This window comes from Hemitrygon akajei, chromosome 5, assembly GCF_048418815.1.
Source record: "Hemitrygon akajei chromosome 5, sHemAka1.3, whole genome shotgun sequence".
Lineage (NCBI taxonomy): Eukaryota > Metazoa > Chordata > Chondrichthyes > Myliobatiformes > Dasyatidae > Hemitrygon > Hemitrygon akajei.
Window position 1 is genome coordinate 148,254,819 of NC_133128.1, and position 16,396 is coordinate 148,271,214.

The window sequence follows — 16,396 nt, forward strand, 5'->3', positions numbered from 1 at the left end:
GCTTCAAAACTACCTTTCTCACATTATAAACTACTTGTCTAAACAAGTAGATTATAGTTTCTCTGCTCTTACCGTATACAAAGGACACCAGGAAACTTGCCTTTCATTGCTCGTACTGAAGTGGACTAAAACATTCAAGCCAATGGAACTGAATGCCAGGAGGAGAGGAGAGTAGGCAAAATGGGCACCCAATGAAAATGAGTTCCTAAACAACAAAGACTTCAGCAACGTTCAGCAATAAAAACTAAAGATTTAATTTCTAATTCATGTTTTGCCATTATGAGTAATGTACCTCCATTCAATAAGAAACACAACAGCCATGCTCTCCATGGCCAAATTTCACCACTCATACTGCTCAATGGGAATCAAAGATAAAACAAGGTCCATGTCCTTCTACAAGTGCCTATCCAAACATAATTTTTACACTGTAACTTTATCTGCATTTACCACATCCTCCAGCTGCTCATCCAAAACAACCACAGCCCTCTGTGTGGAAAAAACTGCTTCGCACATCTCCTTCAAATTTCTCTCACTTTAAACCTGTGCCGTTCAGTTCTACATGCCCTGAGGGAAAAAAAAATCTTATCCCATCTATAAGGCCACTCCTCTGCCTCCGAAGTATAGTGAGAATAAACCCTGCCAATCTAATCTCTTGTGATAAGTAAAGCACTTCGTTCCAAGCAATGGAGTCCTCAGTTTCTTCTGCACTCTAATATTACCACATCTTTCTTCTAGTGTGGCAACCAGCAGTGCACACAATGCTCGAAGTACAGACAAATCAGTATTTTATACTGCTGTAGTATGACGTCCCAAATCTTGTACTCAATGTCTCAGCCTATGAAAGCAAGCCTGCCAAATGCCTGCTTCACTGTCCTCTTCGTCTGTTGCTATTTTCAGAAAGCTCTGAACTTGCACCCCCAGATTCCTCTGTACATCCACATTACTGAGGTCTCTGCTATTTTAGTACTTAGTATTTGCTATTTTAAATGTGTTACCTCACACTTATCCAGATTGAATCCCACCCGCCATTTATATATGAACAACAACAAACCAGTCCCTATAGGACTGTACTGGCTGCAGACTTTCAGTGAGAAGAACACCCTATGACCTCTACACTCGACTTCCTATCACTTACCCAATTTTGTTTGCCAAAGCTTAGTAAGCGAGAAGCTTTCACAAGGGAAATAATGAGAGTACAGAATCTGTATATTCTTGTTATAATAAAAAGCTAGGTTCATAGAATCTTGGTTATTGAGGGATATTGAGGTCCTAATAAAGAAAAAGGAGGTTCATATCAGGTATAGGCAGTTAGCATCAAATGAGGCTCTTGAGGAGTATAAGAAATACAAGAGAACACTTAAGACAGAAGGGCTAAAAGAAGGCATGTTGTTGCTCTGGGAAACAAGGTGACCAAAGGTTTCTACAGAAATATTAAGAGCAAAAGGAGAGTAAGGGGAAAAATTTGTCCTCTTACAGATCAGTACGGTCATCTCTGGAGCCAAAAAAAGTTGGCAAGATCTTAAATTTTTTTTGCATCTACATTAACTCAGGGTACAACACAGAGACTATAGAACTATGGCAAAATTGCTGTGAGGTCCTGGAGTGTATCCCAAGTATGAAAGATGACAATTGAACTTGGTATCAATTTCATGTTTTTGTCTCATAAAGCTGTCTAGTTTTCACTTCAATTTGTGTCTCATTTAATATCAGAACTTAATAATCAAAGAACACATGTTTAAATAAGTTTGCATACCACACAGGAGGCTTCATACTGTTTTCCCAGCTTTGGTCTCAAAAATGCACTGCAAGATGAATAAAAGAAAATGTATTGTATGAAGTAAGACCAATTTTCAGAATTAGAATCAGGTTTATTTTTACTGATATATATCATGAAATTTGTTGCTTTGCAACAGGAGTACAGTGCAAGACATAAGCATTACATTAAGTTACAAAATAAATAAGCAGTGCAAAAGAAAAATAAATTGTGCAAAATAGTGCATAAAGCTTTACAATACTTTCTGGAGTAAAACTTTACTTTCAAATATGATTCTATTTTTGCTATTGAACATTTTACTGATTGTAAAGTAATAAAGTATTTAGTACATTAAAAATTAAAGTTTCAATGAAATTATTTTCCATTTTTCACACAATAGCTGCAGTGAGTGATTTGAGGTGTTAAATTAGCAGGGATATATTTAACAGATAAGTGTAAAAGGTCAGGAAAACAATGTCATCAGAAAGGTATTCATTTTTTCTACCACCATTTAATGCTCTACAAAACCCAGTTCCTGTTCATTTTGAGATCCACTACTTTCTTAGGCCAGTTGAAGCACACATGCTGAGTCAAGCCAGCAGAAGAGATTTGCTGATTATTTCTTTTGCTGATTTTTCCAATTATATTCCAGCAGCAAAGTGAATAAAATGGAAGAAGAAACACACCTGGATCAAAGAGCAAAGGGGGAAATGGCAAGATTCTCCATTTATTAAAGGACCTGGGGGGAAAAAAGGGAACTGAAACATTCCAAATCTCAACCAAAAACACAACAAAAGGAGGTCCTCAGAACAGTGCCACTGGCTCACAATCTCAATATGCACTCTTCCATTAATAACCTTCCCTTCATCAAAATCAGGGAGGATATTTGCCATTTATTGCACGATATTCAGTTCCATTTGTTTCATGCCTTGGACAACATTCAGCAAGGGCTGATAAATGCCCACATCTAATTTCAAAATCTGCCATCTTTTTTGCAACTTCAATCACGTTTAATATCTTCCAAGAACAGTGGTCAAATAAACCCAACTGTACTAACTGTTTCTGGAAAAATCTCGATCTCTAATCTGAAGTAACCAGCAGAGTTTTTGTGTTTAACGATAATTTAAATTTCAAGGAAAAATTTAAAAGAATTAAAATAATGAAAGTATTTTTTGAAAAGTGAATTAAATGTCCAGTTAAGGGGCATAAATTAATTAAAACATTAAAAACATTAATATTAAATAAAAACATGCCTGTATTTGAGGAATATAAAGAAAGCTAGAAACAACTCAAGCAAGGAGGGTCAAAAGGAGACATTATACACCCTCGGCAAGAAGGATTAAAGAGAATCCCAAGACAATTTTTTACAATCAATAATAACAAAAAGATAACCAGGGATAGGAAAGGACCACTCAAGTATAAAAGAGGGGATTTATGCTTGGAGTCAGAGGATGCCAGCAAAGTACTAAACAAGTACCTTGCATCAGTATTCACAAAGGTGTATATTACACCAATATCTTCCAAAAATGGAGGATAGTGAGATGAGTCTGGAGTATTCTAATACGCTACGCATTTTGAGAGCAGGGAGATGGTTAGGTCTCCTGAAAAGCATTAAGGTGGATAAACCCAGGTCTTGATGGGACTTATCTAAGGCTGTCATCAGAGGCAAAAAGAGGAAATAGCTGGGCTTGAGTTAAATGACCATTATAATTTGTCCCGTGATTAGGTGAGCGTTAAATTGGGGTTGTTGGGGGTTGCTGGGGTAACATGGCTCAGAGGGCCACAAGGCCACTGTTTCTCGAAATAAAAGTAAAAATAAAAAGTAAAATTGGTATGCCCATTGAAAACAGAGGGTAGTAGTGGAATGTTGTCATTCTGGCTGGAGGTCAGTGACCAGCGGCCTTCCACAGGAAAGAGTGCTGAGACCTCTGTTAGGACAAAGTGTAGACAGGTTGATTAGCAAGTTTATTGGCGACCCAAAAATTGACGGAATTGTGGAGTGAAGGGCAAAAGATACAACAGGGTATAATGTAGATCAGTTACAGGCAGAAACATGACAGATGGAATTTAAACCAGGCAAGTATGATATGTTGCGTCTTCGGAGATCAAACGTAAGGGAAAGGTGAAGGGGCTCTCATAGGATTGATGTACAGAGAGATCCTGGGGTCCAAGTTCATATCTACCTGGAAGTGGCAATGCAAATAGATAGAGTGGCTATGAAACAGTATATGAGATGCTTCCCTTCATCGCTAACAGGAGTCAGAAAGTCATGTTACAAAACCACACTGGAGTACTGCATACAGTAATGGTCACCCCATTACCGGGGAATGAGGAGGCTCTGGAAAGGCACCGAGAGGTTTACAAGGATGCTGCCTAGATTAGAGGATATGAACTATAAAGAGAGCTTGGACAAACTTCATTTATTTTCTCCGAAGAGTCAGAGACTGAGGGAACATCTGATACAGTTAATAACGTTATGAGAAGCATAGATATGGTAAACAACCAGAATCATTTTCACAGGGTACAAATACCATACTTTAGAGGGCAGAGTAGGTAGGGGGAAGTTTAAAGGGGATGTACAGGGTAAGCTTTTACTTAAAAACACAGAGAATGACAGGTGCCTGGGATGCACGGCCAAGCACAGCAGTGGAAGCGGATATACTAACAAAATTCATTAGGCTTTTAGATATGCATGTGAGCACGCTGGGGATGGAGGGAAATAGTTTAATTTGGCATCATGCTTGGCAGACAGCTTGGCCAAAGGACCAGTTCCTCTGCAGTACATTTTTCATTTTAATCCAAGTCTGCAACTCCATTCAAATGAATGGGATCACAATGGTGCAAAACCCAGGAACTAGATACAATATTTTTTCTGCCCTTTGAGATCGCATGACTCAGCTCAAGCTCCGGATTTAATGCTGATTGCTGTGTGGAGTGGAAAGTCAGATGTAACATCATTTGACCTCCATCAATATTCTCACAATGCACACGGAAAAGATGTGGGAAGAATAAAAATGGAATGTGTATATGATCAGTCTAAAGTGGGCACTCAATTACTGACAGGTTATTGGCAGATAAACTAAACTATACAAAAGACAAATCACTCGCTTGGAATTCCAGTCATTCGGACACTGTTTTACCATGCATTGTGAGGAAGAGAATCATAGCTTCTGATTCAGATGGAGAAGTACATTCTTCCCACACTAAACCTCAGGATCCAGCTCTTCCACTCTCCAAGTTACTGGAAAATAGGCATTCTAACTATCGTGGGTACTTTATTAAATGAAAAAGCATAAATGTCAGGGAGCATTCTTTCACATACAAAAGCAGGCACCTAATATTCTGAGGCAAACTGGATCCAAAATTCGCTTTGTGACAGAAAACTCCATTAACCCCAAAGTAAAATAGTCCAAAGCTCGAGGTACACCCATATGCATTCCACTTTAATCAAGTGTTATACAAGGCCCGCATTTGGGTCATCCAATCTCACATTACAAATCTTCCTGTGTTTCTCATCACACTTCTGAATTATTTTCAGTAAAACTAGATGTATTCCTGGAAATGTTATGCAATGTTTATGAAACCTTCAATCACAGTGGTCTTATGTTGCTAAACCACAGGGCACACAAACACATGCCATTTTCCAATTTATCTACTCTCAGTTGAGATTCTCTATAACACCAAGTCTTGGAAAAATATTTGGCTTTGTTTACGGTGGGATGTCTGAAATATTTTACAAATCAAGAACAAGAAATAACTCTAAGATCTGAGAACACACAATGTTTAAATAAAAATAAGTTCCATGATATTTCTGTACTGTCAACATCAATCATCTTTGACACAAAAATCTTTGATGCTTGAACACAATAAACTACAGTGAAAAACATCAATTACAATCAATTCAAGAAAAATTATATTGATATAACCAACATCCAAATCCAATTTTTGTACGATGTTATTATTTTTAACAATATGTAGCGTTTATAAAATTTAAAGTGAAAACAAATTGAATACAAGTCATGGACAACCACACCACTTTGCTGCAGCTCAATTTGAGGAATGAGAGGTTCCTTTTCTGTGGTGAAATATCAAAGCTGCCTGATTCTTGTAATAAAATGAAGGCAAAGCAATTTTCCATATTTATAGCACTGATTGTTACTGGAAAAAACTGAATGTAATTTGTGACCGATGCTTAAATGTACTTAAACATGAAAATCCCAGTTACTATTAGAGATGATCTATGCTGATGCAATGTGTCTGGAACCTATCTATCCACTTATGAATACATTACAAACCCATAAAAATCATTGGTTGAATATCAAATTTTTAATGAAGCTGTGTCTGCATTGTTGCTGAATAACTTCCCTAACTTAGAAAGATTATTAATACAATTCCTTCAGAAGAAATCAAAAATGTTGCAGATTTTAGAATAATGTGTCTTAATCTTTGCCATTCACAATAGTCTTTCATAAGTGTATATTCCAATCCTTATTTCACTTTCTTTACAGTGATTTAATTGTAACTACTGGACCAAATTAAACTGGATTCAGCCAAATGCCTGCCTGCACATACAGAATGTAGCTCAGATGTGTACAGTTGGTCAGATTAATCCTTTCATCCTGGGGAAAAAATGTGTGTAGCATTAAGCAGTATTCTGGTGAGTCCCAACACTTCATCCTCCCTCTCTCCCTAAGCCTCAAACATCCTAGTAATTTTCACAGAAGACAAAAAATGGGGGCAAAAGGCAAAGCTGTGGATAAGGAAGAGAGGAGTTACTCCACTAGCATCCAAAGGCCTGGACTACAGATCCAAAGACAGGAGTTTGAATGTCAGCAATGGAACTGGGGAAACTGCACAAATAAACAAATCTGGAGTTGAAGACCCAGGGGTTTTAGGCAACTAAAGATCTACCAATGAAGTTGGCTCTTTAACTACAACCTCAATTATGCATGGTCAATAAATCCTGGCCTTGCCAGTCAGTTACATCAATATTTTTTTTTTAATCCATGCAATAGATTTTTTCCTGATATTTAACAATATTCAAAATTAAGATTAAATATTTTTAAACTGCTAATAAAAGTTAAAACTTCCAAATACTAAAAATATTCAAGTTAAGTTTACAAAAGCAATAAAGCCTATTTTTATCTAAATACCATCTCCAAACTATTCTGAACCAGATTGAGCTGCCTGAAAGTCAGAGGATGGGGCAGAGTGACACATGAGCAACCCCTGGGCCAGTACATAACCCAGAGCAGGGACACAGTGCAAGTTCCCTTTGGGTACACTCTATGACAAAAACCTTTCCTGTTTTACCCAATAAAAGACCGGTAATCAGTCCTGATTTTCGCTCTATACACGTTACACTGTGAGGACAGTAAAGATACGCAGGGAGTTGAACATCTTCTCCATAACTACCTGAGTCGGAGGCACACTTTAAGGTTTTTAAATGAGAAAACTTTTTGAAAAGATATTGCTGTTTCAAGGGCAAATAAAGAGTGGATGGAGATGAATGTCTTTCTGCCATGTGTCCTTCAAGTCAAAATCCAACTTAACCCATGTAGGAAAAGATGTAAAAAGCAGTTTAAGAACAGACCACAAGCGAGACTTCCCACAACCAAACATTTTAATTCCCATTCCTCTTGTGCCAAGATGAGGCCACCCTCACGGCGAAGGAGCAACACCTTATATTCCATCTGGGTATCCTCCAACCTGATGGCACGAATATCAATTTCTCCTCCCCGTGAACAAATTCTCACTCCAACCTTGCACTTTTTCTTGCCTGACTATTACTTCTCCCGGGTCCCCTCAGCCTTCCCATTTTTTCTATTGTCCACTCTCCTCTCCATTCAGATTCTTTCTTCTCCAGCCCTTGCCCTTTCCCACCCACCTGGCTTCACCTATCACCTTCTAGTTAGCCTATTTCCTGTCCCCCAACCTTTTTATTCAGGCACCTTCTCCCTTACTTCTCAGTCCTTCAGGAAGGGTCTCGGCCTGAAACGTCCACTGTTAACTCTTTTCCACAGATGCTGCCTGATCTGCTGAGTTCTCCAGCATTTTGTGTGTTTTGCTTATGAGCAGTAGGTGATGTTTGTACAAAACAAACTGCATGCAGAACAAACAGCGCCTCTAAAGGCAGAACACTCCCTACCTGGCATCCGCCATGTCAAACTTGACTACTGAAACTAAAAGCCAAATGAGCTTTCCATTACGTCTTTGGCAAAAGAATGGGCAGTCTGTCTTGGAAACAGTCTTACTGCAGTCTTTATCTATTCTCAGTTTGAACATGACGTACTTGCTCACCGTAATATCTGATGAGCAGACCTCTGGCACGGTGCGCACTCAGGTTGGCGATTAGGTAAGTTATCTCTGAAGTGAGTCGTACCTTCTTAATATGCCCTCCAACTCACTGTAGCCCCTCACCGTCAAGAAAGGGACAGAGTTCTCGAGGGTAACTTTGGTTAGGAAGAGATTCCTGCATTGTGATGCTCTGCACAGATGGTGTCGCTGCTGAGCAACAGGAGAATCTCAGCAGAAGAGACGAGTTGGGGGTGGGGGGGCGGATCTTGTGAACTATGTCCTGAAGATGAGAACAACCGTGTGCTGCTTCAGGGGTTGGGATTTCATCCCCGTAGTTGGGAATATGGTCACAGTCAAAGAGTTCCAAGGGTAAGCAGACCTCCCTCCTATTGACTCCGTGACAAACTCACCAACTCTGCTTCTGGTATCATCTGACGTTCCAGGCATTTCTTTAGAATATACAGGGAAGTAGCTACATCTGATGGATGTCCATCTGGCTCCACGTCGGTCTCTGCTGTGGGCATTCTGGAACAAGTAGGCCAAGGCGCTGACCCTGGATTTACAGCTGTATCTGGGTCGAATTCTCCTGGGCTGTCAATAGGTTTTTGGCTCAGTTTCCTTGAGACCACGGCTGCTTGCTGCACGGTATGTCCCTCTGTGTTCTGCGATACGTTGCTGGTGTTTTTCCAGTTCTCCCCGCCATCCCCCCAGATTCTCCACTACTCTCCAAATGACAGACGTCCACATTCTTCCCCAGGGCTCCCCGAGCCAGCCTCGGCATCTCACTCAGGCGATTGTCCAGTGCTGATCTGCCTGGTGCAGCGAACGAGGGCTGAGCAGTTGGATCTGTAGTAGCCACTGAGGCACGCGGTGCTGTGCTCAGCCCCTGCGTGCCCTTAACTGAGTGTGAACACCCATGTAACCCCAAGTTGGGTGACTTTGGGCACTTCTCAATTTGTACATTAAATGCAAGCTCATCTTTCTTTGGGTTTGAATCTGGAGCAGAGGATGCAAGTTTAGGAGGAGGACTGGGTAAAAATTAAGTGTGAAGCATGACAGGAAGCTGACGCCTATCATTGTCGGCTGCTTTGATTTCCTCCTCTGTTGAACAACCATATTGTAATAGAGGGATTGCACCAGTGGCCAGCTCTTCAGTCACCTTCCCAGAGAGACAACCACCACTGTCCAAGTCAGCTGCTGCTTCATACATACGCCTTTGCTTTGCACTCCTCCTCGAGTGCCCTCTTTGTAACTCATTGCATTCATTGTGAGCTTTCTCCATGTTTAACCAGCTTTCTCGATTAGCATCTCAGCTTCGCACTTAGCATTCGCTGTTCTTATTCTTGCTGCTTCAGCAATGGCGCGAGCTCATGTGGCAGCTGTGCTAAGCGCTGTCTTGCTTAAGCATCGTGAAGTAACGATCAATAGCGTCACATTCTTACCTCACTTTCAGGGCTTGGCGATCGACGTTGCTGGGGTTGGAAGCTGACATTGTAGTATAGTACATGACACTCAGAGGCTTATACAGTCCACAGTGATGCCTTTGAAGGCGAGTTACCTTTTGACTCTACTGCCCTTGCAGCGTATTGTGTGCAGATAGGGAATTAAACACCTTCTCAAAAATCACCTGAGCCAGAAGCTTTCTTCAGGGATTTTAATGCGAAAACTTTTTGAAAGGATATTGCTGTTTCCAGGGCAAATAAAGTGTGGATGGAGATGGATGTTTTTCTACCATGTTTGTCCCAACTTGAAATCCACGTTAAGATGTTAAAAGAAGCTTATGAATAGGAAGTGATATTTGTACAAAATGAACAGCACCTCTAGAGGCAGAACACTGACTCTCCTGCTCCCAAGATCACAGCTTCACATGGAAGACTGCAAATTCTAAGTTTCATTTAAAAGAAAAAGGAAATTTATCCCTTAGACATTGTGGGTAGAAACCAAAACTTCGGATGAATTTTGAGAGTAAGTGCCATTCCAATGCCACATGGATAACATATTTTACAGACCAGTGTAAACTCTTCCATAAGACCGTATGACTATGAGACATAGGGGCAGAATTAGGCCATTGGGCCCATCGTGCCTGCTCAGTCATTCTATCATGTTGATTATCTCACTCCCATTATCTCACTTCCTTCTCCCCATAACCTTTGACAAGCTTACTAATGAAGAACCTCTAAACCTCTGTTGTAAATAAACCCAATGACTTGGCCTCGACCACTATCTGTGGCAACAAATTCCACAGATTCACCATTCTCTGGCTAAAGAACTTCATCTTCATTCTAAGAGGATGTCCCTCTATTCTGAGCTGTGCTCTCTGGTTCCCGACTCCCCTGCTATAGGGAACATTCTCTCCACATCCACTCTATCTAGGCCTTATAATATTAAATAGGTTTCAATGAAATCCCTTCTCAAACTTCTGAACTCTACTGAGTGCAGAATGCTTCATTCTGTTTCATGCCCTCCTTCATAAGAAACAGGAGTAACCCAATCAGGCCTTAGAACCCATGTCTGTTCAAAAAAAAATTGCTGATTCAACTTTGACTTCAATGCTACTTTATTACTCGTTCATGGTGCTCCTTACCCCCATATGTGTGTAATATCTGCTTTTCATGTGTTTCTCCCTTCTCCAATTTGCTTTTCTTTCACTCTCTCTCCACCCTCCTTCAAGCTTGTGTTTCTCTCTGCACTTCATCGCCCTCAGTTTCTTTTGCGCCCTGCCACCCCACCTGTTGAGAAAGATTGGTAGCCCTCGCAAGTGATTGTCATCAGCCTGGGAACTAGCGGAGACACGGGAAATTGCAGATACTACCGTAAATCAAAACAGCAGAATCTGCTGGAGCATCTCAGCGGTCCAGCAGCATCTGGGAGAAGCGGGTAGGGAAGAATCCTCAACATTTTCTCGCTCCTCCCCTGAACCCCTCCAGCAGACTGCACTAGCAATAACGCAACGAGCTTTCAGCGGCTGCGAACGGCTCCCCGACGCAGTTCAGCCTTAATTATATCTGATAATAAAACCAAAACAAATTATCAAATGCATCATAAGGCGAATTTCAAATCAAGGGCCCTAGCTCAAAGAAAACCAGACATGTCAGATGACCGCAGTACTTGTTGACGTATTTCGGGAGATCAACATCGGCAACAATTTATGCAGCAGGTGTTAGCCTCCGCAATGCTCTGCTGGAAAGGATGACGGCGATTCAATAGTAATAATAATAATAATAATTAATATAGTATCAATTAGTTATTATTTTTGCCCATTTTTACTACATGCTGGGAAATGAGCAATTGTCAAGAGAAGCGGAGGAGCGAGTGGAGAGCGTTAACGAGAAGGCTGGCACGGGTCAGATGGTCCGAATGGCCCCGTTCACCCCTGTATCAATCTGTCCCCATTCCCGTTTCCCAGCGCCAGCTCTCGGGTAGAGACAAGATATCCCGAGATCTACCTGGTCTGCCGCCACAAGAAGGTCTGGATGGGCAGAGGGATACCGCGGCCGCACTCCCGCTCCACATCCTCCGAGCTTTTGCGCTTCACCATGGCCGCAGCTCGGCTTCCACCTCCGAATCGCCTCCCGGCTGCAGCCTTGCGCCTCCAGCGTCAGCAACCTGCTGTCCGCACCCCCAGCTCTACCCGCTCCCTGCCCGCCTGTCAATCACTCCCCGGCAGCGCTGCGGCGCTCTGCAAGTGCTGGTGAAGGCGTTGCTCTGCGCCCAGCGCGATACTCATCTCAATGCCGTGCAGCATCCCTCCAGCCAAGTGTGCCGTTTCCTGCAAACTGCAGAAATTCAGGTTAGTCTAATGTCACTTCCTGTACACAAGTGTAAGGAGAACGAAACAATTGTTACTCCGGATCCGATACAGCATCAAAAAAAAAACCCATAAAAGATAGCGAACATAAAAAACCCCCACAAAAATATAAATACATTAGATTATATACATCGATTGAATGTATGTCCAAAAAGTAACACTAGGCTGTACATAAGGCGACTGATGGGAAATAATGAAGTAGTGATGGAGGTGTTGATCAGCTTCACTGCTTGGGGAAAGTAACTGTGTGTTTGCTAGATGGGCTCCTCCCCGTGGGAATGGGACAAACATCCACAAGCAGGGTGGGTGGTAGCTTTTACGATGTTACTGGCCTTTTTCCGTATACATGTCCTTGATGGAAGGTAAGCTAGTGCCAGTAATGTGTTGGGCAGTTTTGACTACCCATTGTAGAGCCTTCCTATCCAATGCAGTGCAGTTTCCATGCCAAGCAGTAAAGCAGATCATTAGGATGCTTTTTCCTGTGCATCTTTAGAATGACGCGAGTATGGATGTGCCAAGTCCAGCTCTCTTCAGTATCCTCAGAACGTAGAGGCTTTGGTGAGCTTTCCTGGCTGAGTAGGATGTGCTCTGGGAGCATGACAGGTTGCGTGTGATCTGCACTCCCAGGAGGTTGAAACTGCTATGCCTTCGATATAAAGGGGGAAGAGTTCTCCTGGTCAATTACCATCTTCTTTGTCTTGTTGACATGAAGGGAGAGGTTATTTGCCTGACACCAGGCCTTGAGTTCTTCCACCTCCTGTCTGTGCTGATGACCCCCACCACTGTCATGTCATCGGCAAACTTGATGATGTGATTGCTCGGGCGGTTGGCTGTGCAGTCATGTGCGAGCAGAGCAATGGGATCAGCACACAGCCCTGGGGGGACTCTGTCTTGGGGATGATAGGGAGGGAAGAACGGTTGTGCATCCGGTCTATCTGAGGTTTGTTTGTCAAGAAGTCCAACATCCGGTTGTACAGTGGTGTATTTAAACGGAGGAGTAGGAGTTTGTTCACCAAGGTCTGGGGGACAATTGCCGAACTGAAATCCAGAAACAGCATTCTGACAGAAGTGTCCTTGTTTTCTAGGTGTGTCAGGGTCATGTGCAAGGCAGATGCTATAGCATCTATCATACAGCAGTTGTCAGTAAGCATGTTGGTGAGTGCCCAATGTTGCAATAATGGAGTTTTTGATATAAGCCATTAACTGCCATTCAAAGCACTTCATGATGGTTGGTGTTAGTGCTATTGGGTAATAAACATTTACTTATGAAGGTGTAGAGTTCTTTGATATATGGATGATGCTGTCTGGATGAGTGAAGTGTTGACGATGTCTACAAAGACGTCTGTGAGCTGGTGTGCATACTCCAAGCACTCCTCCTGGAATGTTGTCTGGGCTGGCTGCCTTATGGGGATTGACTTTATGCAGAGTGCTTCTCACATCTGCTGCTCTTACAGATAGTGGCTGCTCACCTGGAAAGGGGATAGCTTTCATGACTGGTATTGTATTGCATGCTTTGAAGCATTCATACAAGCTCCTTAGAGCATTAGGAGTCGAGGCATCACTGGTACAGTCTATGCTGCTTTTCCTTGCATAATTAGTTTTGTCCTTGATGCCCAGCCACATATGCTGGGGATCATTATCAGACAGGTGTACCTGAATTTTTTGTGCGAAGGTGGTATAAAGTGTCCTGCTAGACACTTCATCTCATTTCCTCAGGAAAGCTACCCTTATGTAGGCAGTTCTAAAGTGGGGATAATACTTTTCAAACAAGAGTCAGACCAAATCCTTCAGAACGTCCCTGATCTATCTCAATTCCATCTTCCCATACCAACACAAAGAGGAATATCCAAGGATGCCTTCATAACTCATTTAGAACTGAAGCTGAATTCCCAGGACCCAGAGCACAAATGGAACTGGCAATGGCAAAAGATCATTACAGCCTTATATAGGGACAAGAAGAAACAAAATGCTGAAACACAGTCACAGGACACATCTATCCAGAGAGACACGAGAGTTAGTACCACAGCTTGAAGACCATGCCGGCAAAGGGTCTTAGACCTGAACATTTAATTCTTCTTTTACCACAGATGCAGTCCAACCTGTGTAGGGATCTTTATTGTAGATTTCCAGCGTCTGTTTATGTTTGAGGTTTTCATTATTTATGGAGATATTTTACTGTTCGCACTGCTGTACCTGTAACCTGATAGAAATACTTACTCATCCCACTGCTGTGTCATGTCCCTGGGTGAGGGCTCATTCATCTAATGGCTGTTTTGCAACATTGAATCTCTGACCACCAATCAATGTTGCAGAGGCTACCTACAAGGGCCAGGGTGAATGGTACTTCTGTTCAGCAGTGAGATGTGGGGCATAGTGACTTTCAAACTACTGCTGGGGACTGACAGTAGCTGCTCCATGTTGACAGACTATTTGGATGTCAAAGTCCCTCCCATCATCGCCTCATAGTGGATATGGAAGTTGCTACTGTATTTCCTCACCCCTGCTTGACTACATATCTTCTCCCAACCCAATTATTCCTCTATGCCAGCTATCACCACTGAGCTTGCTACCACTGAGAAATCTCAGGCCTAGGAGAGCTAAATGGGAAAAACGTGTTTTAAATGAGACCTCAAGTTGCTTTTGAGTCCTTAAATCATTCATTTGGGGCTCCACTGCATTCCTGAAGCAAACACTATCTTGAGCTGTTATCTCAATAGATTACAAGGTTAATAATGTTCTCAAATGCGTAACCTCCATGAACTCATGAGAATCTCTGACCATAACTGTTCAAAGGGGAAAATGAACTACACTGGAAGCCAGAGTCACCTATTGGGCGTACACAGAAACTCTGAATAAACACTCAACAAGCCAAGCCTTGCCTGCACGAAGAAACAAGCTGTTGCCATTTTGGGCCAAAACCTGTTTAGGTAATGGAAGTGCACAGTACCTCCCAAGCATCTTTCTTACTGGTCCTATCAAGCACCAAATGCTCTATTGGTGGAGAAGGAAGGAACAATATTGGCCTCATCAGCTATTTCAGAACTGGAACAAAAGCAAGTCATCGTCAGTCTCAAGGGATTACCCAAGAAGGAAACAGTGAAACAATATCTGGTGTCCTTTTCTATCTGGACATAGCAATCTCAGAAACTCAGAAGACCATGGAAAATCATAAAAAGTATTAGCAGATTTAGAGACTGGTTTGTCTTTTTGCAAGGGAATAACACAAGGGTAGATTACCCATATGTAAGTGAAGATCAGATCTGATTGTGGGATTTTTGTTGCAATATAGTATGCATTATGGTTTTTACCAGTCTCAGTGAAGTAGCAGATGATTATTGATGATGTTTCCAGTGGAAGTATCTTTGTACAAATAATCATAAAAAACCTTGTTCATGTACAATTCAATTTTACTCTCAGTGTATAAGGATTATATCTAGTGATAGGAATCAGAATCAGGTTTATCATCATTGGCACGTGTCATTAAATTTGTTAACTTAGCAGCAACAGTTCAATGCAATACATGATATCAGAAAGGAAAAAAATAAACTAATAAATTAATCAATTACAGTGTGTATTGAACAGATTAAAAAGTGCAGAACAGAAATATATATTTTAAAAATGAGGTAGTGTTCATGGGCTCAATGTCCATTTAGGAATCATATGGCAGAGGGGCAGAAAATGTTCCTGAATTGCTGAGTGTGTGTTTTCAGGCTTCTATACCTCCTTCCTGATGGTAACAATGAGAAGACGGCATGCCCTGGATGAGGTATCCTTAATAATGGACACCACCTTTCTGAGGCACCACTCCTTGAAGATGTCTTGGGTAATAAGGCGGTTCATATCCAAGATGGAGCTGACTAATTCTCCAACTTACTGTAGCTTCTTTCGGTGCTGTGCCGTAGCTCGGCCCACCCCAACCCTGTACTACAGAGTGATGCAGCATGAAATTAAAGAACCATATTACATTTTTCCAAATAGTGATTTTCTTTCTTACCAACACGAGCATGTGCTAATCTTGCATTTTGTCAGTATCTATGCTTTAGTCCTTTGAAGTCATCAGTATAACAAAGTATTTCAAAAATAAAAGTGAATGGACTGAATTTGTTGAAACAGCGAAAGCAAAGTTGTCAGCATACCTGTTATTACAGTGTAAACCCAATGGCAACTTCCGGTATTCACATCACATGCAAACATTTAAAGGCAGAGATCACTTTAAGAGCATGTACTCTTGTAGTGATCAATGATAACCTTAATACAATGTAACAATGTAAGCCTGATATCCACACTGCAAATAGGTGAAATTGTTCAAAAGTCAATTATTGATAGTTACTGAATCGGTGATTATTGATCAGTGGGTGTAGGCCCCAAATTATTAATTTTACCAGTGACTCAATTTTTAGAACTAAAATGAAGACATAAAAATGCTTACTAGTTCTTAGTTACATCTGTAATTATTATTTTCTGCTTCCACATTTCTTGGTTTGCAGTCTATTTGTAAGAATTAAGATACTATAGTTTGACTGACTTTTGAGTTTCAC

The 16,396-nt window shown here is 41.4% G+C and overlaps 1 protein-coding gene across 6 annotated transcripts in view; it reads right to left on the minus strand.

Annotated features, from left to right (window-relative positions):
* The window catches only part of unc80 (unc-80 homolog (C. elegans)), a 214,181-nt gene extending 202,460 nt beyond the window's left edge, over nt 1-11,721 (minus strand). For 4 of the 6 annotated variants that reach the window (XM_073046802.1, XM_073046797.1, XM_073046798.1 and 1 more), the window contains exons 1-2: nt 11,497-11,694; nt 1,754-1,802 (exon numbers count right to left, since the gene is read on the minus strand). In XM_073046802.1, coding sequence (XP_072902903.1) covers nt 1,754-1,802; nt 11,497-11,588 — 141 coding nt within the window. In that variant the 5' untranslated portion in view covers nt 11,589-11,694. Of the gene's footprint in view, nt 1-1,753; nt 1,803-11,496 lie in introns of all 6 variants that reach the window. The other 2 variants (XM_073046799.1, XM_073046800.1) reach the window with 2 other exon arrangements.
* Between the last annotated feature and the right edge of the window lie 4,675 nt (nt 11,722-16,396).